The sequence below is a fragment of the Sander lucioperca genome, chromosome 13 (assembly GCF_008315115.2).
Source record: "Sander lucioperca isolate FBNREF2018 chromosome 13, SLUC_FBN_1.2, whole genome shotgun sequence".
Taxonomy (NCBI): Eukaryota; Metazoa; Chordata; class Actinopteri; order Perciformes; family Percidae; genus Sander; species Sander lucioperca.
The window spans coordinates 29,283,900-29,310,841 of NC_050185.1; the positions used below are offsets into that span (position 1 = coordinate 29,283,900).

A 26,942-nucleotide genomic window follows, 5' to 3' on the forward strand; every position below is an offset into this window, starting at 1 on the left:
GGTAATTCTGGGGCTGATGTTATCATCTGTTTCCTGGATACAAACAAAACATCGTTTGCGTTGTGTAGGCTATATGCCAATTATTAATTTTTAGTAGCAGCTGCTTTGCAGTATTTTGAATAGCAAATCCTGATGTGTGGTATTGACTTTCTCTTCGTCAGGACACACAACGAGGCTTTTATCAGTACACACTCGGACTATTTGTTTGATCCCGGAGCATTACTAAGGGTAATCAGTCCCCCAGACATTTCATAGCATCGCCGGAAAACGCTTCCAACACGCTTGCGTGTCGCGTGAAAAATAGGCGTCGGCCCTATTTCTAGCGTGTCACGCAGGCAGTGTGCAAGCAGGCAGTGTGCAAGCTCTAACCTGTTAACATGGGAGCCGAAATAAAAATGGGCATGCCACGCAGCTGACACGCTCACGCCACGCTCACGTGCACGCCACGCTCACGCCACGCTCACGCCACGCAGGCAGTGTGCAGCTGGCCTTAACCTTCCAGCACTGATGTTGCCTCTGGATGAGGTCTAAACTACGGCCAGAAAGATGTTTACAGAGAGCAAGAGTCTTTCTTTTTGCACATCCCTCTACATTTTTGTACATTCTGCACTAACCACACAGCCTCTTTTTTCCTTCCTAATGTTAGTTATGTATGTATGTATGTACATGTTATTTGCTTCTGTATTTACTGTTGTTGTGTAACACAACAATGTATACAGAGTTTCTAATTGGTTAGGATTGATTGTTTTATCTTTTTTTTAAACAATGAATTAAAATTTTCGGAGTTTTTTGTGTCCCTACTACTGTGTACTAACTGAAACAAAACTATACACCCTCGACAGAGTGATATGCAGCAGGACGAATGCAATTAACCCTTATTTTCATTTTCAACTATTCTGTCAATTATCTTTTTGATTCATAGATCTGCTGCTTAGTCTCTAAAATGTCAGACCAAGAGTCCACGACTCATAAACAGAGAAAAGCACCAAGTCCTCACATTAGACAAACTCAAACCAGGAAATGTTTTGCATTTTTGCTCAATAAATGAAGTTAGTGATTACTATTATTATCAAAAATGTTATGGGTTTTTTTTGGTTTATTTTTTCAGCCTTCAGGCACCTAATGTTTTTTTTTCTATTTTATTTCACGAGAAGAAAATGAACTTGCAGGGACTTGAGGTTTTAACCTAATACAGCGAGCACCGTGTTGGCTCTTGTTCTCGTTCTTGTTATTGCAGTGTGCTGAACGTGCTCTTGAATCTGCGTCACCGTGGAGTGTATCACAGGCACTACGAGCTTTTTCAACAGAAGCCCGAGCACTAACGCGGAGAGAACAGGAACTTCCTCTGTTTTTTCTTTGTGCTGTGTTCTGATTGCTCGAGTGACATTCGCTCTTTGTGTTTACTCTGCTGCAGTTTCTCAACAATGGCGTGTGTGGCTGCACAGACATGTTATACCATGCTAAGGGCCGGGTATAGTTTAAACAATTTCAATACCGTGCAGTACCCTTAAGGGGATACCAATAGAGTACTTCATTTGATACCTTTTTCTCTACACCATTGGATACCCATCATGTAAAATGCAAGCATTCAGTTTCGTGGAGATGCCACCACCACTTCACCCCATCCAAATGATCTCTACACAAACACATTTTGACAGTATTCAAATTAATAAAATATTTATCAAATAACTTCAGAACTGTACAATGAAGTATCATTTTGGCCGATCAAACATCACATTAAATGGAAGAACGCTTGCGGTGATTGGCTGCGAGCAAAACCAACAAAAATAGTCTTTTTTTTTCTACATCTGGGTACCTAAAAGATCAAATGAAGCCAAGTATCGTTTGACTGGAAAAGTTTTGATACTAGGGCTGGGCGATATGGAGAAAATCAAATATCACGATATTTTTGACCAAATACTTCGATATCGATACCGCAACGATATTGTAGTGTTGACTACTGCCGCTTTCACAAAATATTTACACAATGAGATTTTTGATAAATAATCATCAGTAATGTGGATATAATGACTAAGTGGGTAAAGGCAAATAATAGAACAGTTACAACAGTCTGGTAAATTCAGAAAATTACATCACTTTACTGTAATGCAGCCTTTAAAACCAGGAAAAGACAACACTTGTGTCATATTACAATATTACGATATCCAAAATCTAAGACGATATCTAGTCTCATATCACGATATCGATATAATATCGATATATTGCCCAGCTCTATCTGATACTACTTTCTACTGCGTTATATCGCTACGTGCCTTAAAGGTATGAAGTGCCGATACCAGGCCCTAACGGGGTACCCAGTGGGGGTGGCAGTCCCCCTGATTGGAGTCCTCACAATGTGACAACCAAGTGGTAAAATGCACTGACGCTTCAAAGCACACACTAAATTAAACACTTCAATGCAGAACTACGTCTGTCACGTAGCGATGCACACACTGGACACTCCATACAGACAGAAGAAGTATTCACTAAGTACAGTAGTTGGTTTTTGCCTATCCAGGGAGCAATTGCGATAAAATGGCTGCTTTTCTGGAAAATTGACGCGCGTGGATGCTCAGAAATAAGACGGACGCATTGAGACGCCAAGCCAACACATGAAACTCAAACCTCAGTCTGTCGTGTTGTGAAGTCGCAGCGCTAACCACCAGACTTGTGTTCTACGTGCGCATCTTTTCAGAGAGCATCTTTGTCACAAAAGCAAACATCCTTCTTGGACTTAAGTTTCAAAGAGGGCTGGGCGATATGGAGAAAATCAAATATCACGATATTTTTGACCAAATACCTCGATATCGATACAGCAACGATATTGTAGTGTTGACTATTGGTGCTAAGATATAATGACTAAGTGGGTAAATGCAAATAATAGAAGAGCTAGAACAGTCTGGTAAATTCAGAAAATTACATCACTTTACTGTAATGCAGCCTTTAAAATACGATATCCAAAATCTAAGACGATATCTAGTCTCATATCACGATATCGATACAATATCGATATATTGCCCAGCTCTAGTTTCAAACCAATTTCTTTTGTTTTACAGGAGGCGGCGGGAACAGAAAAGGAAAAAGCAAGAAATGGAAGCAGCTGCTGCAGTTTCCCCACGTCAGTTTGTGTGAAGAGCTGCGACAAATCATAGGTAAGATAATGACGTCTTTCCCCAGTCTTACAGGGGAGTGTTCTTATGTTGTTTGACATGAAAGTCTTTGTGGTCTTTTATGCGTTAAGTGTGCCTGAGGCCTTTGAAACAGATTCAAATCTGTTGTATCCATAGCGACTTGGTTGTTGCTCTGTCTTAACATCCCTTCAGCTACAGAAATCTTGTGTAGCCATTACCAGACCTTCATCATCATGGAGAAAAAGTGGGATACCCTGAAATCCTTATACAGTCCCTATTTTTGTCCCTCGGGAATTTAGAAAATGGCATGTTGGCTTGGCTGTTCTACGGTTGGTAACGTTACAGATAAGTTGTCAGAGACAGGACAGTATTCTGTGACAGAAGCTTATACTTGTGGGCAAGAATAAAGAATGGAAAGCCACACGAGCAGCTCTGTGAGGCACAGAAGTGCACTGAGCTAAATGCTAACATGCTGACAATGACAATGCTAACATGCGGATGGTAAGCAAGGGGGTAAGCGAGCATCTGGAAAGCGTACCTCCAATGGGGAGATTCTAGGCTAACAAGCCATCACCTCCCGTTAGCATCCCATTGACTGCCATTCATTTTGGCGTCACTTTGACAGCGAATAATTTTACATCTGAAGCGTTTAAAGACTTCATTTGTACATTGTTTATTTTCTAAGAAACACGACAATGTATAAAAGGCTCCATTACCTTGTATCTCACGTTATGGCCCCGTAGCAGAAGTTTTTGTAAAAATAGGCTAACGATTGTGTCATAACCACGCGACTTTCTGTCGCACAGTAGAGAAATTACCGTATAGTACAGGAGAAGCTCGCAGGCAGTTTGGACTTACATTAGCTGTTTAAGTTTAATTACTGATCTTAACTAGCATTTTAGTGATCAATAATTAGCCTGTGCCTATGTTATCTCCTTACATATACCTACGCTCTCTGTCTCTGCAAGATTGGGAATGATTGAGATTTCTCTTGGCACAGCTACCAGAAGACTTACAACTTTCAGACAGGTTGCTCACGTCACATCTACGCAGTAACGCTCAGCCATCACCGGGAAAGTGACTTCACTGGTCTCCGTCGAAATATATGGTGTCGCTGTCTCCATTCTTTTACTGTCTATGATGGTAAGCAGGTATAATGTTTATAATGTTCACCATCTTAGTGTAGCATGTTAGCATGCTAACACTTGCTAGTTAGCAGTAAACAGGAAGTCCAGCTGAGGCTGATGAGAATGTCATTTTTAAGTATTTGGTCATAAACTTACCTTGCACGGCAGCTGGATTTTCGCCAATCTCGACATCACTTTAAAATGAGATTCACATGCCACATTGCACAAAAATCCATCTTGTCAAGCTTCAAGTAAAAGCGTTTGTGTCTAAACTACCTGCTGCCCGAACCAATCAGCGTCGGCGAGGAGCTACTGGCAGCTACGAGCGTGGTTTAGGTGTGTGTGATGGCCGTGACTTTTCATTCAAAACAACAATGGCAGACGTGATAGACAGATGGTTCATCCAATCACCTGCCAGGCATTTTTTTGAAAGTGCCTGCCCTTTCCCCAAGCAGTTTCCAATGACGGCTTCTCGGATGGTTCTGTACAACAAACAATCTGGCGCCTCAGGTGAATCATAAACCAAATATTTTTGGACAAAATAAATTTCAAACTGATGATGGTGCTAGATGAAAACTCAGAGGATCATCAAGTCTGTGGCATTCATCCTGAGGGGAACATGAATGCGTGGAAAGAACTTTCAGTCTGAACCAAAGTGGTGGACAAACTGATAGTCACTGCCGTCCATAGAGCCACCCAGCTAGCGTGGTTAAAAATGGCCTGTGACATCACAATGGCTGCGTTTATATCACTGTTCCCTGCCACACATCATGGATTAACAATTTTACAATACATTACTCTGTTGTGCCACTGTATAGAGACTGAGCTGTACACTTTTCTAGGAATGACATGGGAATTGTATTTTAAGGTGGATCTTCCCTGACTCTTCTTCTTCTTTGAATAGGGGAAAGTCCCAAAAAGGCCTCCAGACTGAGATATTAATATATAACTTAATACAGAGGATGGCTCTATGTTTAGCTCTGTGTTATAGCAATGCTCATTATTTCACCAGTGTTTACTGGTGTCTCTACATAAACAGCATATAAATATGTATAAGTAAAATGTCTATAAATAACACAATGAAAGTTGTAAACAGTAGGACAATAGTGCAATGATGCCGAGTGCAACGGGTCCTGGAATACATATGGGATTGTTAATGTAACAGGTTGCGGTGGATATGTCAGTTCATACAGTATATTAAGCTAGCCTGTGTGCTTATATTTATAGTCAGTGCGTTTACATGCACACAGCAGTAACCGGGGTAAGTGATGGGAATGGGAAGAATGACAGGAGTAACTCTACCTCTGGTACAGAAGGTGGCGCTCTGCAAACGCAAAACTGGCTTTTTTCCGGTTGACCTATGTCAAAATTACACCGGCGGGCCATTAAATTAGTAAAATTTAACAACTTAATGCTTCATTCACACACTCTTGTCACAGCGTAGGAAAGCACAGTGCTCTCGCCAGATGACTGACAACTTGTTCGGCTCATTATATCTGTAACGTTAACCATTGTCGGGTGGAATTAGCAAACTAGCTTTGTTAGCTAACTAACGTTAGCCAGCGGCCGCAGCGGGAGCAGCTCGGTCCCTCCACTTTTTTTCCGGGACATGTTGACAACCCCGGAGATGGACAATTGGTTTAGCCATCTCCCGGTGTCCATGATGTCATCATACTGAAATATTTCAGTTTTTATTAACGTATTACGTTTCATTGAGTTTATATGATCAATGTTGATTTTTCATTTCCTCTGTGTAGCCTTATAGTGTAACCCAAATAGTGGCCTAATAATGTACAAAAATAAACATCCATTCATCCATATGCTAGATATCCATACTCTCAGCAGCAAAAAGGAGTCTATGGATGATACACTCTTAGTACCAATGATAATTATAGCTGCTACGCAGCAATAGTCGGGGCTGAGCATTTTGAGGAGGATAAGGAAAAAGCGGTGGATGGAGAAGAAGAGAAGAATAGCAAATACACGAGGGTTCTGTCAGCAGAAGTGCCAAACAGAGACATTCCTGCTCATCACATTGAGTATGCCCAAGGAGCTTTTAAAATTAAAATCTCTGATTTTATGTGTCTCCAATCCCCACAGCATAATACCAGTGTATGTTACAGCATTATACACAGTGGCATGTTAACCTAGGACATAAACTAATGAGCTGATCATTTCAGAGAGGTGTGTTGATGCAGAGACACATCTAAGTGGGCGGCTGTGGCTCAGGTGGTAGAGCCTACCAATCGGAACGTTGGTGGTTCGATCCCTGGCCCTGCAGTCCCGTGTCGGAAGTGTTTTTAGGGCAAGACACTGGACCCAGAATCATTCCCGATGCTGCGCCATTGGTGTGTGAATGTGTGTGAATGTCTATCTGATGAACAGGTGGCACCTTTTACCTCGGCCACAGTGTATGAATTTGTGTGAATGGTTCCTCTACTCTGTAAAATCGCTTTGAGTAGTCGTTAAGACTAGAAAAGCACTATATAAATACAGTCCATTGACATTTAACAGGTTTAGGAAGTTTGACAGTTTTTGAAAAAAGTACAGTGATGTACTTCAAAATTGCTACTAGGTAAAAGCAAGGGGAAAGTTTCTGCTCTACTGGGGATACAGTTTGGCGTAACTTTGTTGCATGTACGGTTGATTTGTTATGAATTTTTAAAGTTTAGAATTTTAGATGGCTGCCGTAGGCCACCATCAGGACTATTGGCATACAAATCGGACTGATTAAGCTTGGCACAGGACTGGACTTGTGTGCACAGTTTGGTGAATTGTCATGCACGGGAACATGGATTTATTTGGAAGAATAATAAAACTGGCAATAACAAGAGGGTTCCCGCAGCTTCGCTGCTCGGCCCCTAACAATGACTTTGTTAGTGCTTGTAAAGAGCTCACCGACCATATTTGGCAATATGTGCTTTAGCCAAAGACACTGCACACAAGTACAAACGTACTTGGATAAATTTGTTGTTCCTAAAGAAATCATTTCAACATGCTACTTGTAACCTGTAACGTTTCTGTTTTTGTACAGATTAAACAAACAAGACGTAACCTATTACTTAGTGAGCTTTAGAGGTGTTGGTTGGTATATTTTTCACTTTGGACAGAGCCAGAGCTGTTTTAATGCTAATCTCAGATAACTCGGCTGCTGGCTCTAGCTTTATATTCAGCGTAGGAATTGAGCTTCTCTTTTTTATTGAGGAAATCAGTTTTTCTCATTTATAATACATTTGAATTAAAGCCGGTTGGTGTTATTTTAGATGCAGGATTTATTATGCTGCGCTTCTTTCATCATCGACTGATTGAGGCGGATGATGAGTGTTGTCTTTTGTAATCGTGAGGCTTCCTGTCCATGGCTGCAGCGCTGTTGTAACTTCTGTTTCAATTTTTCCTTTTCACTTTTCCCCTTTAATTTCTGTTACACCCAAAGATATTATCAGGACCCTCAGCTGCTTTGCCATGAGCTGATCAACTAGAGCTTACACACTACGTTCAAAGACATCAGCTAAAATCTGTCCTAACTTGACTCCTTTCATAACAAGTAGATCACTGATCAAATTCAGACAAGCCAATTGCATGAGAACTATGAATGCATGCAGGCTGCAAAAAAAAAAAAAAAAAATTGCTCAAGTGGTTCCACAGAGGAAACTGAAGCCTGCGCAGAAAGAGGAAGCAGGCCTTTGTTTTTTGCTGTTTCAACCAGCAGTATGGTTACTTTCATTTTAACAGGTGGCAGGTTGGAGACAGAGCGCAGAGTTTACGATACCAGACCAGACAGAAGAAATCAGATATACAGTCACGAGAGGATGGGAGTGAAAATGCAGGGACAAAACGAAGGAAAAGGTTGTTGGTGAAAAAGATCTCTGTGGTGTCTCTAATGAACTCAGATGGAAGCAAAAAGATGTAAAATGTAAAATTATTGGTTCAGCATTGTGATTACACTAACTGCATAACTGCAAATCTCTTCAATTACGCCTTCTATTCTTCATTGCATGAAAAACAAATGGCACTGAAAAAGACACAGCAACAACATCACTATCAGTCTTTAAAAGCCATCATGGCTGTTATGATTCAGAAAAAAGCCCTGTTACTACCCTTACATAAAAATGGTTGTTATGAGACGTAAAGAGCTTTTATTACTGTTTTTCTCAGCTGTTGTGTAATTTATTCTATCGTGAAGGTCTTATGTGCTATTTTTGAAACTGTGGGCACAAAAAAACACTGTGATTTGTTGTCCTTGCTCAGTACAGTACATACATACCTGTGATAATGTAGAGCGCTACTAAAGCTGCAGTGGGAGTACCACCTTTGATTAATCTCACCACATCCAGGAAAGTGGATGACATGCTTCAGAGCGTGTGTATCAGCGTGAACCAGAGACAGGAGGGCAGAAAGAATGGGAAACGTAAACTGTTTTTGGAAGCCAGTGAGGGATCACGTCAAGAAAATAATGCTGTTGTTTTGGTTTGAGTGGAGGAGACGGTGGTGGACGATCCCACAACAGGCCTCCAATCGGTAAATCCTAAATCACATCTGCTAGACTGTAGTTAGGTTTAAGCATGAGGAGTGGGGATTGGTTAGGGTAAGGGTAAGAATACCAGGGTAAGCCAATCAGAGGCAGAATAAGGCAGGCCACAGGCCACATCCTTTGCCGTCGACAGACACATCTAGCGGATCAGATCTAGCATCTACGCGTCCAATCCTGCAGATCAGATTTGGACTTTCCTTACATCTAACCTCTGTTTATGAGCTGCAGAGTTTACAGAAATATAAGGGATATGAGTGAGTGCATTTTAAAGATAAATCAAGTCTTTTTTTCTAGAGATACCAAGAACGGCGATTCACACTTATCCAAAATCTCCCTTACCTCGCCCAGCATGCTGAGAACAGTTCTGGTGATAGTGTGAACTACACACACACACACACACACACACACACACACACACACACGCACACACTCATTGTTTGTTATTGTCAGGTGTTTCTCATCTACCCGAGGTGTGAACGTGTTTGTGTGTGTGAAGGGCTGAGCGATTAGTCACGTTTACATCACGATCGAATTTTGAAAGAGAGCAAACCGTGAACTGTGATTCGAACGTAATGTGAAAACATTTTGTTCTATAAGGAAGGAAATGCATTCCACTAGAGCTGCACTGATCCGTTGATTAATCGTTTAGTTGATTGCAGTGGTGGAATGTAACAAAGTACAAATACTTCGTTACTGTACTTAAGTACATTTTTCATGTATTTGTACTGTACTTAAATACAATCAATAGTGCATACTTACCGCTCCCTGTACTACCGCTGCTCCTGTTACTGCTGCTGCTCCCGATACTCTGCTGGGTCATTTGTGAAGCATCCGTTCACATAGGGTTAATATACAACCCGTATATCTATCTTAAAAACACTCCCGGTCCTCCTCAGCTGTGAAGCCACGTACTTGTTGTCCAAACCCGTGTGTCCTCGCTAGATAAATGTGTGCAGCATTCACTGTCCCGTGGGAAATAATGCAAAGTCGAGCTTCTTGCAGATCACCCTGATAGATAACCAGAATTGTAAGTCAGAATGTAAACTGGGCCACAGATGGTAAGCACAATTACATTAACCTAAAACTAAAACTAACTTAATTAAAATACCACAGCCCATACTGTTTTTTTTTTTAATTATTAGAATATAGACATTAAGAGAATAAATCGTTATGTAAGTACTTTTACTTTTAATACTTAAAGTACATTTAAAATCAGGTACTTTTTAAAATAAATATATCTCTGGTTATTTGTACTTTTACTTAAGTACTGAGATTCAGTCCTTCCTCCACCTCTGGTTGATTGACAGAAAATGTATTTGCAACTATTTGGATAATCAATTAATTATTAAAAAAACGTCCATTTTCAATCAACAATCCCAAACATTTGAGGGTTCTAGCTTCTCCAATGTGACGTTTTGACACGTTTGCCAGACACTTTTGCCAGTAAAGTGAATATTTTTGGGTTTATTTTTCACTATTTTATGTTGTTTTACAGAACAAACAACATCCAACATGTTTTCCAGGCCTTAAGGACACACACCATGTGCTTAAGTAACACTGGAGGGAAACATTACTTGTTTCTTTACAAGAAAACTCCACAGGACATCTTTAATTATTGCTTCTCTAACTGAACAAGTTAGTGAACCAGTTTGGCTTCTGTTCAAGACACATTCTGGTTTAAAACAAGGACATTTAAAAAAAGCAATAGATGTGTTTTTCTTTAAATGGGGGTGACATGGTTTTATTAAGTTGGTATTGCCGTACTGTTATCTCATGTCAGGCTGAACTTCAGTGTCTTAGATACAACAAGATTTTGGACAACAATGGAGCTCTATGGTACAGAGCAATAAGGCTATATATCAGGCTTTAATACAAGCACAGTTGTTAGTAGATACATTAATTGTAGTCTGGCTCAAGGGGTGTACAGTGCGGGTATAAAGCCCGACATCACGTGCTGGTACAATAATTGTTGGTTTGGGTCGTTTCATGAGTTTTTTTGACGAGAACATATCATTGATATCATTTTTTGAATCTCATCACGTGAATCAGAGCCTCCAGGATTTGAGCCTCTGAAGCTAACAAGCAACAAGCAACTGCATCACTTTATCTGACTGATGTTTTCATGTAGAAACAAGATACACTGAGACTGTCCTCCCCCCCAAAAAACAAACAAACACAGGACTTTCACCCAGGAGACCGGGGTTTGTGTCCCATTTGAAAATAAAAGTTAACGGCCAGTGTTATTTAACCTAAACCATGATGATTTTCTAAACTTAACCAAATAGTTTTTGTTCCTAAACCTAACCAAACTGCTACTGTTTCTCAACGTTAACAACATGTTTAAAACCGCAAGCGTTACATTCTCTGGTTTAGATATGAGGACGGAAAACGCTCCTGTGGGTCGTATTAGAGGGTAGAAATAAACGACATATTGTCGTATGTGTGGAGGACTTGTATGATACACTACATGCCCAAAAGTAAGAGGACACCTGTCCACACACTTGTACTTGTACACAGTGTACTTTTGGTGTGGGTTTGTTTGCCTGTAGACCACAAATATAGTTGCATTTCTAGAAATATCAATCAAAAAATTAGTTAGAAAAATCACTACTGGATATTTTTTTCATATCTTTCAGCCCTGTGGTTGGTGTTCTGTTGTAAACCAACCAAGTGGTTTGAGTATACACTTGGTCGGTGACTCGTCATAGCTTGTGTGGCCGAGTCACTGTGGGGGTAAAATAATCCTTTACCCCTGACCGGATAACATAGCGTTAACCCAGTATGGGCTAGCAGAGCATATACATTAAAAATACTGAGCCGTATTGGTTCGGATTGTCCGTACATTATAATTGACTGGACAAACGACCCAACGGAACTGACAGAGGTGTCGCCTCCCGACATTGTTTGTTAACATTAGCTACCTGATTGCGTCTCCAGGTAAGAGACAGCTAACGTTAACCGTTAGCTAATCTTGGATGTTTCAATCTGACTGTATTATCAGTAACGTTATCCCAGGGTCATCAAACAGTCTATTGTTATCCCACGTTCATTCAAGCTATATTAAAGACTAGTATGTCTAAGCATGTTAAATGAATAAATTCCATGTAACTGTTACAGTTTGGACCGTAGCAGCGACGTTAGCGGTATTAAGAGCGGCTCCGTCTGTTTATTTGGGAATATATAAAATTTAAGATCAGGATTTTTTAACTTATTAGAGGAGCAGAACGCCACACAGCAACTTTTCGGCCTTGTACCAAGCAAAAAAAAACAATCGTAAACATGACAAAAAGTAAAGATTAACCGCTAACAAGGTCTACGCTCATTAACTTTAATGGTTTGTTTCCCCCCACGGCATGAACAGAAACGACGTTTTAGTGGGCGTTCCCAGTAATGCCGACCAAGTCTATAGCAACATGTGATGTCAGTGTCATGCAAATTATTTCTACTATCAAGGTGTTTACAGCAGTTCCCATCCATTGGCGGTGTGTTTGTGTGTGGAGGCAGTGTCAGTGCACACAGCCTGTTCATAGTATACATTCTGGTCTACATATCCCTGCCTCAGCTGAATTATTTTTGTCCCAAGTGGGGACAAAATGTATCCCCTCCTCAAAGTGATCAATGCTACTTCACCAATAGACCATTATATACCTAAAATAGAGGTATTTTAATGCGCTGTAACGTGAACACATAGTGCCATAGAAAGATAAAATCCGAGTGGCAGTTGCTGGTTATATACATCCAAACATGGTGCCCAGCAGGCTGTGCAGAGTAAACACACAGGCCACATGGACAAGACATCCATTAAAGAAGAAGCTGATGGCGACCTATGATTAAAACTTATACTGCCTTGAGGCGCAGTGTGGCGACGAACAGGCGGGTATGTGTGCTTTTACATCAATCAGTGTACATTTTACACTGCAGGAACTTTTCTAGGAACAAAAGAAGCTTTTCAGGAACTCTTTTTCTTTCATTTTGAACCTAGTCACATTTTTAGTACCAGAGTCCTGCTGCCATAAGCAGATGTGAAAAGTAACTGCATACTCAGTAACTGTACTTTTCAGGTACTTTTTAGGATTTTCAGGTACTCAGTTTGTCTAACCATTCAATGGTTTAAGATCAAATTTGGTTCTGACATTCAGCTCCCCGAAGGATGTGGGACCTCATGTCTTTAATGATCCTCTGACTTTTGATCTAGCACCATCATCAGGTCAACGTTTCAATTTTTCCAGTAGTTTAGTTTATGACCAAATGCCTGCAAAACTAATCACATTCCCATCTTCCACATCTGTACTTTATGTTTAGTATGGCTGTCCTCGATTAAAGAAACTCTTAGTCGACTAACACTCATACGATTTTGGCGACTCATCGATTAGTATTTTTAAAGCTATAGTGCGTAGTTTCTGTCGCCCCAATGAGGAATTCTAAGTAACAAGTAACAACACTGTCTGCAAATCCACATGATACAAGCCTTCTATGATTGCGCACCACCCCCACCCCTCCTCTGCGCAGTTAAGGAGGACACGGAGGATTAACAACATGGACTCTTCAGAAGAGGTCATTATCTTCACTCAAGTTTCTGTGCGCGAAAGTCGCCAGACGCCACAATCTTCTGAACATAGCCATACTGAGAAATACAGAGAGAGTTGTGTGGCGCTGATAGTCTTAATTAGCTTTGTAGCAACTCATTTGGCAACGGCTTGAATGTAACGGACGTTCATTAATATCAAAAAGTTACGCACTAAAGCTTTAATCAACAGATCTGTAAAACTGAGTTTCTCCACAAAGAATCGTGCAAAAACCATTACTTTAAATCTTGTGTATTTACCAGAGATGTGCTCGTAACTTTTCTTGGAAGTAAGTAATTCAGCATTAAAAGATGAAAAAAATGATTAATCAAATAAAGAAATCTTAGTCGACTGAGACCGAAACGACCGATTGGTCGACTAATTGACTAAGAGAGATCAGCTCTGGTGTTTTGTGCTAATTAGTCTATATCCACGACGTTCCACTTCCAGGATTGCTCCGGGTGCCGCAGGAAATTCCGCCGGATGCATGTCTTTTCACCGATGTCATGGATTTCTGAGGACTATGGTTAACTGCTCCTCAGATCTCTGCAGGGTAAATCCAGACAGCTAGCTAGACTATCTGTCCAATCTGAGTTTTCTGTTGCACGACTAAAACTACTTTTTGAACGTACACATGTTCCACCAAAACTAGTTCCTTCCTGAAGCTATTTTGCAGAGGCTCCGTCCGACACTTAGCGCCGCCCGTGATGATTGTGATTGGTTTAAAGAAATGCCAATAAACCAGAGCACGTTTTTCTCCCATCCCAGAATGCTGTGTGGACTAACCAGACCCTCCTCTGCAGCGCTGTGGAGGAAGGTCTGGCAATGCGAGACTAGTGCTAATAAACAAATGTTAGCATGCCAACATGCTAAACTAAGATATTAAACATGTTAAACCTCATACCAGCATGGTAGCGTTGTTTTTGGAGCATGTTTTTGTGATCATGTCTTGATTTGTAGTTACTTTTCAGATTAAAGTATGACGCACAAAACACACTTTGCATCAATCGCAATAGATGGATCACGATAGATTGTTAGCAATCAAACTACCCATCAGTATTTAAAGCAGTTAAAATCAGCTCCACCTCGACCAACAACATTATAGTGCTGTTGACATTTTAATGTATCGCTAATAATTATCCAGTATTGGTATAGCTAAAATATTTGTCTTGGTGCAACATTCAATCTGAGATAAATTGACTATTTTCAGCCTCCAATTTCGCAGCACTGCTGGAAAATAAAATGAGTGGAAACATGTGGCGGGCTTTATAAGGTTGTCTCGCAGGCTGGATTTGACCCCTGACCCCTGGGACTCCTGGGCTAAGGTTTACAGTAACTTCTTTTACTTCATTCACATCATTCAGACTGTGAGGAAAAGACTGGTGGTCACTAGAATCATCAGTTTGCACTTACTTAATTCCCTCTATCAACCAAAATTCTCTCTTGATATATAAGGATTTGTATGTAAGTAACTATATATATTGTTTTATTTTATTTTATTTAATTTTTACTAACTTAAATACTTAGTACAGTACTGTATATACATTCTGTGTCTGTGTGTGTAGCGTGAAGAGACTAAATTACAAATAAATGAACCTTGTAACCTTGTTAGGACATGTGATGTTATTAGCATTTAAACAAAGTTATGTAGCCATCTTACGAAAGTCTAAAAAAAAAAAGAGGGAGAGAGAAAATGAGGCCACCAATGAGTACAAGAGCAAGCAAGAGGACCACAACTTTATTTGATAAAATTGTTAAGTGTGATTTACGTACGAAAGCAAAATAAGCAGAGAACATTCAGCAGATGCTACTACTTTGCATGCAGGCGTCTTGCATTTGCAGTGTTTTTTTTTGATCTTCCGCCTCTGCACGCCTCATTTCGACATGCATTCAAATATCACACAGTCATGCAGCAGCAGAAGACAAGAAAACACGGTCACTCTGCGTTGTTAAGCCATCGTTTGCTGAAATGACGTTTTAATCCGTTGTCAGTTGCCTAGTTTTCAAAGCTCTTAAGATGTGATATGGGAATGAGAATGTGTGCAGTCACAACCAAGCTGCGTCTTTCCTGAAAGCTGCTATATGCAAATAAGCTGTGATTTGAATGGGTTCAGTCAAACATGCTGTCTCAGACTGTGTGACACACGGAGGCAGGAAGTTCAGCATTTAGCTGCACAAAAACCACAAATGTTGTGAAAGCTAATGTCCCAGTTAGAGGAGGAGCCCAAATACGGATACATGTTTATAAAAAAGGAAAGTAAAAGGTGAGGATTAGAAAGTGTGAGAGTGAGAATTAGAAATTAGACAACTGATAAGATATACCTAGAGAAAAGCCTCAGTTATGATTCAGCTCTGAAAAACTTTGTGAAAGTTTTTATGAAACCAGAAGAAAGGTGAGTGGGAGGGAGTCTCGAGAAAGCCACATTCAGGAAACTGTCAACTTCCTTTCTTTTCCGAAACAGGTTGTTCTCTCTTCTTTTCCTTTTCTATTTACTCTTTCTATCTCTTTCTCTTTCTAATGATATGCCATGCAGGCAATATGCAACATTTCTATCTTGGACAGCAGTTTTTTTGTCATTGTTCAGATGCATTAGACAATTTCTACAATTGTGAATGCAGTGATCAAAATGTTGCATTCACATAACTTTGAATGACTTCTGGTTTTGGACACATTGCAAAAGTAGAAATACCACAGTCTAATGATACTCCATAACAAGTAAAAGTCCTGGGGATCTCCGGGTGAGCGACGGGACAGAGATCTGATAAATAACTTTATCAGATGGCCTCTCAGGGCTTTCAATAACATGATGAAATCAATTCTGAGAGGAACAGGTAGCCAGTGTAAGGAAGCCAGAATCTGTGAAATGTGATCTCGTTTCCTCCTTTAGCTTTGTATACTACTGAGAAAATTAATAGTACAGTACTGCATTATACCATAGAAGCATATCAGTTGTTTTCTTATCTAAAAGTAGAAACTACAGTACAGAGATGGGGACTCGAGTCTGAGGCTCGGACTCGTGTCGCACTTAAGTCGCACAAACAGCTGACTTCAGACTTGACTTGCGACTCGACCCAAAAGACTTCAGACTTAACTCAGACTCGAGCTTCGAGACTCGTCAATAACCTGTTTTCATGTAATAATTATTGCTTTTTAAATCTAAATTCATTCATGTATTTCTATTTTCTTTTATTGGCGCATATACGTTGGGAAAACGTATGACAAGCTGCATGTCCCCTGCCCTTTGCCATAATGTGCAACATAACGCATGTGCTATGCCTATGTGCGCGCACTCACATATAAAAAAATGCATTGACGATGGCGACACCAAGTCAAGTCATCATGTTGTCATTAGTTTTGCTTTCAGTAACTATGTTCTCATTAGTTTTGCTTTCAATAACTATGTTCTCATTAGTTTTGCTTTCAATAACTATGTTCTCATTAGTTTGCTTTCAATAACTTGGTAAACAGTGGCAGTAAGCTAACAGCTACGTGCAAGGTGTGTGGCACCAAGATAAATGATGCCGGATCAACAACGTCGAACTTCATCTGGCATCTCAAAACGCACCCAGATAGGTCAGTCACTTGCTAATGTGAAAGAGACGTTAATATTTAGCATATATCATCACAGGTAACAAGCTAACCATCGCAGAGTGTTTGCTAATACTGGGAACAGGCAAATTGTATCTTTATAGTTGTATCCATATGATGTGACAGACTTAGGTTAATATTTCACCAGGTCCTAGGGCTAGAGGGATATGTTAAGTAGCAGAAGATTAGACTATACAATGTCCTAAGTTGGAGACCCAATGTAAGTTCTGGATGTAACAAAATTAAGCTAGCGCCATTAAAGCATACATGATATTTTTCCCGTCACAAGTTCACTCTTGGCTGCAGTGCTCACATTTTATTTCAGAAAAAAAAATACATGATAGAAATGTTTAGTATTACTTTAGCTATTACCCCCACAGAACACTACACATATGTCTTATGTTTTATGCAGATTTTATTAGTGGCAAGCAAAATAATTTCCCATGTCCATCTACAGGTTTACAGAATTCACCAATGCTAAAAAAGGTACTATTGGAGAGGGACAGATCAGATGGCCAGGGACTTGAGACTTAACTTGGACTCGTGGCAAAAGATTTAAGACTTGACTTGAACTTGCCCCTCAAAGACTTGAGACTTGACTTGGACTCGAGCTCAAAGACGTGAGATGCGACTTGGACTTCCAAAAAATGACTTGTGAACATCTCTGCTACAGTATAAGTGTCAAATAAAAGTAATAGTACAGTATTTTCTTCTGAAATGTATAGGGGAGTAGAAGTATAAAGTAGCATAAAATGGAAATACTCAAGGAAAATACAAGTATGTCAAAATTGTACTTAGGTAGTTGAGTAAATTAGTCTTCTGCTCACAATATTCTCAATATTGTTCACAATAAAGAGAGTACGCAGCGGTACAACATTTCAGATTCTCTAATCAGTAAGAAGTCACGTGTAAACGGGCCCGTCACGTTTGTCAGCTTTGTTTGCCAATTAAAATGGAAGCAAACAGAGATATGATGGAGGAGTGTGTGAATGAAAGATGGGGGAATCTTTGCAGAGATCAACAGTTGTCCAGCTTTGTCGCAGTATCAGGAGACGCTCCAAGCCCATCCAAAATATCAACAGTCTCTCTCAGAGTGAGATACAAATCTCATGTTCTGGTCGCACTCATCATGACATTACTGTAGCGATGCCGGGGTTCGATTTATCACTTGTTGAAGCAGAAGCACTTTTTTTTTTTGGTGTTTGTGTCATCTGTTCTCAAAACTGCTTTTGTCTGTAACAATACACCAATTGTCTAATGTTTGAGCCTCATTTATATTGTCTTCCCTCGTGGTTTTGCCATGGGTTGTCCAAGTTCTGCTTTCTGAGTGACACATGCAGGAAATGGCAAAGTTAAAGCATCTTGAGCCTTGATAGATGCTGGGTCCTCTCCTCCTCCTCCTCTGAGGTCTTATCTACAGGCCATTAGAGAAACTCGATCCAACAGTAAACCAGGTCCACACTGGTGCTGTGTCTGAAATCGTGCACTTCCATACTTAAAGTGATCATATTATGCTGTTTGGCTTTTTCCTTTTCCTTTATAGTGCTATATATCTTTTTTGTTCACGTTATAGGTTTACAAAGTGAAAAAACCCAAAGTCCACCCCAAAGGGACTTACCATCTCCAACAGAAAACACTGTTCACTAACTGCTCCAAACAGCTCTATTGTAGTCCAGCCTTTACTTCAGAGACAAACGTGGTCACTTTGTAACACACGTTATAATGCTCGCCTAGCTGCTAGCATGGCACGACCTCATGCTCTGCTTCTGACTGGCTAGTAGTCCTTACCTAGCTACTGTCAGGGCACGCCCTCATACTCTGCTTCTGACTGGCTAGTAGTCCTTACCTAGGTACTGTCAGGGCACGCCCTCATACTCTGCTTCTGACTGGCTAGTAGTCCTTACCTAGGTACTGTCAGGACACGCCCTCATACTCTGCTTCTGACTGGCTAGTAGTCCTTACCTAGGTACTGTCAGGGCACGCCCTCATACTCTGCTTCTGACTGGCTAGTAGTCCTTACCTAGGTACTGAGCATGTGTGACTCCCAGCAAAGATGGAACAAAAGTGAGTTGCCTCACTTTGTAGCTAAAACAGAGAGCTCAACATGATGTTTTTTGAAAATGAAACCATGTAAACCTATTCTGGTACAACCTCTAAATACAATTATGAACCTGAAAATGAACATAATATGAGCACTTTAAGCGATATTTATGCTGCTGCAGAGGCTCTACGCAGAGCTTTGGCTGTAGCCTACGTAAGTGGCCTGAAGTTTATACTTGTGCGTTGGTGTCTGCGTCGCTCTCTTTAAGAGAATAGCAGGGCCGGCGTGTGTGTGTGTGTGTGTGTGTGTGTGTGTGTGTGTGTGTGTGGTAGAGCGAGGTGAGAGAGTGAGTGACCACGGTGGGAAATCTGTAGCAGGAAAAGTTAACCCTCTCCTTGATTTCATGTTGTTTATGGAGAACCCGGTAATGAATAGGAGGAAATTAGCCTGCCTCTCTTAGTTATGCTATTATAACTCTAGACTGCTGTCGGAAGTTCCTTCCTTCCAAGGACACAATGAGCTGCTCCCTCTTCTCTCTTTTCACTTGTCTCCTTTTGTGTGCATCTTAGTCCCAGAAATGCTTGTTACTAACCTAGCTCTGGGGAGTTTTCTCCCCGGAATCCCTATGCTTCTTCTTCACCCAGAACATCGCCTTGGAATTGGGTGGCACCTACACCGGGGTCCTGGGTACACCCTGCTACGCTCTGCGATTTCCCGCAGTGTCCGACTGCGTCCTGCTGCGTCCAACCGCGTCCACCCAGGCTGCTGTGCCACACTACACCCCGTAACGCCCTGCTGTGCCCTACTATAACATGAACTACTACGACTACCATTGTGGTCACTGTTTCACTATCTTTATTATGACTATTATTGCCACCATTCACCACACCCCCAACCGGTGTCTGGGTCTGTCCGAGGTTTCTTCCTAACAAAAAAGGGAGTTTTTCCTTGCCACTGTCGCAATAGCTACTGCTAATGCTTGCTCGAGGCAACCACTGTAATAGTTGGGGCTTCGTAAACTACAGAGTGTGGTCTAGACCTACTCTATCTGTAAAGTGTCTCGAGATAACTCTTGTTATGATTTGATACTATAAATAAAATTGAATTGAAATTGAATTGAAATGCGGAGCCAAGCGGACCAATCACAGTTGTTGCGGTCTGCGTCGCCGTGACATGTATTTACAGTTTTTGAGAGGGGCGCGTCAGGCTACGACGTAGGGTCCGTATCTCCACGTACCTACAAAATGTCTCTAGAAGTGTACTATTCAACTTTTGTTTTTATTAAAGAAGGAAAAGAAAATCCCAATATTTAATACTATCAAATTGCAGTAAATGAAAATCGCAACACAAATCCAATCGGCAGCCAAGTACCGTGAAAGAATCGAATCGAGACAAAAGCATATTGTCCCAGCCCTAGCGGGAGTCAATGGTGCATACAGTAATAAATATGTGGAATATATACTTATTACAGTGCATTACCTTTCGTAGCTTTATGCACGAATGGTTCATGAGAACAGCCTGAAAGACATCTACGTAGGGATCTATCAAACTAAATTTGGTTTGAAACGTTAAAGTGTTTTAGACATCAAGCTTACATATGGCCGCTGTTCCAACTGCTTTTCAATAACTATGTCAACATGTAGTTGGTTGTTAAGGATCTTCAGGACATATTTCTTGGGTTTACTGTCATGCTGGTGTCTTTTTGAGGCTGTACTTGCTTTAAGCTAAATGCTAAAGTCAGTAGGATTTACCCACTGGGGACCATTAATGTCTGTTAAAAAATGTCATGGTAATCCATTTAATAGTTGTTGAGATATTTTAGTCCGAACCAAAGTGGAGCGACCGTCCCTCGAGCCGTGCCGCTAGCATGGCGAGAACAAAGAAAACCCTTCACGTACACTACAGCGTTACTGTACGGAACTAAAAGGGAGAATCCACCACATAATGTCATCTTGTTTACTTCTGTCTTCTTCCACCTATCTTCTATAAAGCGATAAAGAGGAAGTGCCGAGACCTTGATCCTGTTTGAAACCTGTGGCATCATTAATTCACTGTTGGGACCCTGAGGCCAGACAGAGGCCTCTTTGTGGAAGCTCTCTGTGTGATGATGTACAGCATGTTCTGTAGAGTCCTGGAGCCCCTTTCATATACATCACACCTCCAGTGATCTATTGTGAAAGTCTACTGATCCACAACCACATAATGACAAATTCCTCAAAGTGAGGGGTGTTCTTTTTTCAGGCATGAATAGACAGTGTGAGATTGGCTGTGAAGTGGCTTCATGAACTGTAATGAAGCTAATTTTTTTGGTGTTTTTGAGAGGAGAATAATTGGGTTTGTATTTAATGCAAAGAGGCACTTTAGACTGTCAATTAGAAATGTTAATTATTTAGTCTTAAAGCCATGGAACAAGCGGGAATGTGTCTTGTTGTCGCCTTTCTAGATACCCCACTCTGCTTGGGCTTTCCTTTTGACATCCATCCTCTCTTTTTTTTCTCAGCAGTTTCCTTCATTGTTTTTTTTGCTCCCATTTGCTTCACATTGTCCCGCTCTGTTCACTTTGCAGCAGGTCATAGGAAGTTTGTTAGAGCAGAGAAGAGAGAAAAGAGATAATTAGAGTAGGACAGAAGACAAAGCAAAGAGGACGTTGCAGCGTAGCAGAGCGAAACAGAAGAGAGAGAAGTAGAGCAGAAAAAAACTCATAAAGTGGGATAAAGCAGCGTCAATCACTGTGTCATCGATAGGAAGTGACTCAGCAATAAAAAAAATATTCCATTGTTTAAAACATTTATTTTAAACGTGACGTCACGCTCTACTCGCGCAAATTATGAACGCCTTGACGGACGGCGGAAGAGCTATGCTGTAGACGGACGGCAAGCTAAATGCGTACATTTTCGTTCGTGTTTGGTTCTCACATTCACAATCTGCAGAGTAATCCTCACCAACACAAGCATGCAGAGTAATCCTCACCAACACAAGCATGTGTATGTATTGCCTTTCTGTTTTAAATGAGTGATAAATAAAATTATCCTCAACTAGCTAGCTAGCTGCTGTGCTAACCAGCTGTTCCTGCAACAGGACCAACCCGATGATGACCCACATAACTAACATTGGTTATTCACTGACCTAGCTACATATCCAAAAAAGAAAGCCGTTCCCTTGATCATTTAACTAAACACACATGCAAAAAATATCGGTTAAATTAAAGATGACATGGCACGGAAACTAGCTTCAAAAAGGCCGAAAAAAACGAGTTAAATGCGGGTCTGCGGAGCTCCTACCCCGGCTAGCTGACGAGCTAGCTGCAGCTAGCTTTGGACTGCTAGCTAGCTGCTGCCCATCGCGACCGACCATGTCCTCTAAAAACATGGGCTACGTGTTATATAAATCTTTACTTAAGTAAAGAATAGATGTTAATACAAAATAAATCCTAGATTAATGTCTTATCTTTGCCATTATGAGGTACCTCCCCCCGCCGTTAGCGTAGCATCGCGTACCTGTAACCCAGCCAGCTACAAAGAACTGGTAAGCATCCAGACTTTTAAAAGCTTTGAGATCAGCACCAGTATATGGGGATACCCCGTTTACCACATAGTGGTACAGATTGTGTGGACTGAAGTTGGGCAGACTCGGTGATTTAATGAGGTCCGTGAAAACGGAGGGAGAAAGAATTAAGGGTCAGTATCCAATCCTGCTATCTCCAACTTCTCCAAATACTGCTCTTTGTGAGCACCTACCAGATGCCCTACCTCGACCGATAACGGTACGACAACTTGTTGTTCAATAGAAGAAGCCATAAAGCTATAAATACGGTTTATTTAGTGTTATGTATTTCAAACTGATTGAAACTATGAAACTTTCTGCTTGTCTACTACACTGTTTAGCTTGTTATTGCCAGTGATTTGCCATCCATCATGGCGTGGTCACGTGGTCGTGGTCACGTGTTTGAAAAGGGTCTATAAGTTAATAGGACAATTGTCCAGCATGTATTTACCTTCACAAAAGTGCTCGTTTTGCCGCTGACGGGCTCAGATTAATATTCTAAGTGTCTCACAACATTATGGAAAGGATTTCTAAGCAGGTCGACCTTTCTGTTGAAGAGTAAGATCCTTTTTTTAAACATAAAAACATCCGCTAAATCTACCAGACTCCATGTAAGCTAAGCTGTTTTGGGTCGTCTTTCCACTTTCCCAACCATCACAACTCTAATTTTAGTTGAAATAAATGCATAGTTTACTGATTTACATGTGAAAATATGTTGGCTCTATACACGCTTAAAGTATTGCTTTTTTAAATGGAGTCTGGTGGGTTTAGCGCTAGCGACTTCAGAGCTGTTTCTGGTTAAACAGAAAGGCCTCAACGAGGTTTTAAAGGTCTTTTTCTGAAGGAATCCTTTCCATAATGTTGTCAGACACTTAGAATATTAATCTGAGTCTGTCAGCGGCAAAACGAGCACTTTTGTGAAGGTAAATACAAGCTGGACAATTGTCCTGTTAACTTACATTGTAGCTTGTTTCCCCGCTGCCAACTGCAGCGATCTCGCTTAATACTGGACCAATGTCAAAGATTGTTGTTCCCATCAGTCACTGAGACACAAAAACATAAGAAAATAGGGGTTCAGGTTGAAAAAAACGGTAGTTAGCCTTTAAGATGTCACTTTGAAAATCTGGTAACCTTAGATAGACATGGGACAAACTTGTGTGTTAAATAAACTCTTGACACACTGTAACCAGCTGGCAAACATCTTGGAAACGTCTCTTTTTTTCACGCCCTATGTCCACTGGATCTGGCTGCATTATGGCTCAGTCACAGCCCAGCCACAGTTTCAATGTCCACAGGAAACATTTGAGAAACAGCACTCGTGTTTGCTTTGTCTGACAATGTCCTGGTCATAAAATAATGAATTGTATATGCAGCTCAGCAGCTTGAGAAGGACTGCTTGGCTAACACAGTATTCATAAGCTGTGATCAAATCCAGTTATCTGACAACAGAAACAGAGAAATGCGTGGGAAAAAAAACAAAAAACAAACTAAATTGTTGAGTTGGGCTGTATACAAACACCGATAACAGGAGGAGACTGAAAGCTGAGACTCTCACTTACTGCAGACACACAAAAAAAAGCTTTGTTCTGATGTGTTAAGACAAAGGCAGAAGCAAATGAAATGCATATTTAAATAATTTGCTAATACATATTAGTATGTATATACATATACAAGTGAATTTCAAGCTTGAAAGATGCAAACTGCTCCGTCAAAACAGAGTTTTTTTCAAGAAGAGGTTGTAAACAATATCCCAAACGTGGTGCTGTAAATGCAAATGCACATGTTGCAAATGTTTACAGAGGAAGGAAATGAATGCAATGTGTGACCCTGAATGTAAACAGAACTCTGTTTGTCTAGAGGTAAACTCCAGAGAGTACCTTTTAAATAGCTTTATATATACTTTTTTTTTTAAGAAAGCAGGCCTCCCTCGCTGCACAGACCAAACCAGTGTTTCCTTTCATTAGCGTGTAGTTTAGCTCAGGTGCTAGTAGTAGATGTTCGAGATAGAGACAGAAAGCAGCAACCCAGTAATTTATTTTAAATCCCATTGTTGTGTTGAGTAGGACTTGTCTTCTTGCATCGATTCATTGCCTGTAAAGTAGGGCAGCAATTAACGATTATTTTCATCGTTGATTAATCTCTTGATTACTTTACTCGATTAATCGATTAGTTGTTTGGTCTCTAAAATGTCCGAAAATGGGAAAAAAGTTCGATCAGTGTTCTCCGAAGCCCAAGACAACGTCCTCAAATGTCTTGTTTTGTCTTGTTTTACTGTCTCAGAGGAGTGAAAAAATAGAAAATATTCACATTTAAGGAACTGGAATCAGAGAAAATGACTCAAACCGATTAATCACTTCTCAAAAATAGTGTGGTCAATTAATTTAATAATTGAGAACTAACTAATAATAGATTAATCTTTGCAGCTCTACTGTCTGTGGCATTGGGTGTTACAGATGAGGAAAATTGTTTGACTTGCAGATTATTTCATGTCTTTAAAGTCCTCTCCTCTCACAGTGATCACACTGACCTCTCTGCTCCTTCCTGATTCACATTTGTTTGTTCATGAAGTCGCTTTGCATCCACATGACTCACAGATGCAAATCAACATTGGTGCTGTTCTTTGTCCTGAAGCTCAGCTGATGAACTCAAACAACCCCTGATGTGCATCTAAAACCTCCCCAGCTAGTACGGTTGGCTACACATAATCATTGTTTCAACAGCTTTAAAATAAGTATATTCCATCATGTATTGAGGACCTGCTGCACATTGAAATAGTCTGTTCAAACAACAGTTTCACATCATGTAACCAAGACCAGTGGTTGCCAAACCAGAATCCACTCATAAACTCATCTGTAGAGTAGGTTGCCTTCAGCATTTCTTTAAGCGCTATCCCAGCTAGCAGGGAACGTTACCCACAAGTTCTAATAATGTTTTAAAGTGCCCATATTATGCTCATTTTCAGGTTCATAATTGTATTTTGAGGTTGTACCAGAATAGGTTTACATGGTTTAATTTTCAAAAAACACCATATTTTTGTTGTGCTGCACATTGCTGCAGCTCCTCTTTTCACCCTGTGTGTTGAGCTCTCTGTTTTAGCTACAGAGTGAGGCATCTCACTTCTGTACCATCTTTGTTGGGAGTCGCATATGCGCAGTAGCTAGGTGAGGACTACTAGCTAGAAGCTAGCGCTGCTAGTGCTTAGCCACCTCGTTCTCAATGGCAAAACACTGCTACAACACTTTAGAACTACTTACATGTCCCTCGTCTACAGGTATTCCACGCAAAGTTGGAAGTGCGTCCTCGTTTAGAAGAAGTCTCCCGGCTAATCCTACCTTGTACTGACCAAAGTTGGAGAAACAGCTAGCTGATGTGGTATTAGCTAAAGTGGTTAGCACACACCAAATGTTTCGGCCGATGACGTAGACAGCCCTGCCGATTTTGAACAGCTCACCCGGAGACTGAAGGCAGGATATATTCAGAAACCCGTATCTCACTCAAAACAGCATGGATGTTTTTTTTTTCCAAGTTTGTATGCGTGTGGAAGCACAAGAGACAAAATAACACCCCAAATCCCAGAAAAAGTGATTTTTTTTTTTTATAATATGGGCACTTTAAAGGAAACGTTGTCATCTAATGTTCAGAGTATGTTTTAAGGATGTTAGGGCATTAACATAGTAAGAAGGTTATCACCATAAAAATAAAATAGATAGAAAGGCCGTTGAACTGTTTCCCGCGGTCATTTGATTGGTACACAACAAAATGGCGATTGTTGTTAGTTGTCATAGTGACAATACGCGTCAGTGGGGCCGTAAACTGTGCAAACAAGATTCTCAACTTGAGCTAACTGATCAACAGAGAAATTAACCGACAACTATACTGAAATATAGAAGAATCTTTTTCTCTATTTTGACTAGGGAAAGACCCGATTAATCGTGAAGATGATAAATAAATCTGGAGATTAATGGGTGATGGAAATATTATGGGTTTCTTTATTTTGTCATTAAAAAGATCTAATTTTAGCCATAATTGTTTTTGTTGTTGCATTCTTTAATGTATTGTAAACTAAACAAAAACTGGATTAAATATGTGGTCTTTGCTCTGTGATGTAGAGCGGCTGCTCCTTTTCCTGGAAGGTTAATATGCCAGATATTATATTTCAGATCATAAATATGTAACAGTTTCTCTTGATAATGAAATGAATGTCCCTTTTATTTTAGTCCTCCACTTCTAAAAGCCTGCAGGAAATGCTGGTAGTTGATGGACAGTTTTATTTTGCTGAAATTAGCTTTTTGATTGAAATATAACTTTATTGTTACAGTTGATTAAACAACATTGTCTCTCTCTGTGTGTCTCTATAGAAAAGGACTACAGCAGCCTCTGTGAGCGCCAGCCTATCGGACGCTTGCTGTTCAGAC

At 40.5% G+C, this 26,942-nt stretch overlaps 1 protein-coding gene and 1 long non-coding RNA gene across 3 annotated transcripts in view; one reads left to right on the forward strand and one right to left on the reverse strand.

Moving 5' to 3' along the window:
• Nucleotides 1-26,942, forward strand: part of grk6 (G protein-coupled receptor kinase 6) — a 78,909-nt gene that overhangs the window by 11,996 nt on the left and 39,971 nt on the right. For both annotated transcript variants that reach the window (XM_036008622.1, XM_036008623.1), the window contains exons 2-3: nucleotides 3,057-3,152; nucleotides 26,886-26,942. The exon at nucleotides 26,886-26,942 is cut by the window's right edge and continues 56 nt beyond it. In XM_036008622.1, coding sequence (XP_035864515.1) covers nucleotides 3,057-3,152; nucleotides 26,886-26,942 — 153 coding nt within the window. The remainder of the gene's footprint in view (nucleotides 1-3,056; nucleotides 3,153-26,885) is intronic.
• LOC116055947 lies at nucleotides 1,706-19,587 on the reverse strand. The gene is made up of 3 exons (XR_004106445.1): nucleotides 19,577-19,587; nucleotides 10,364-10,369; nucleotides 1,706-1,792 (listed from the first exon to the last, which is right to left on the reverse strand). It is a non-coding gene; the product is annotated as an uncharacterized LOC116055947 (long non-coding RNA).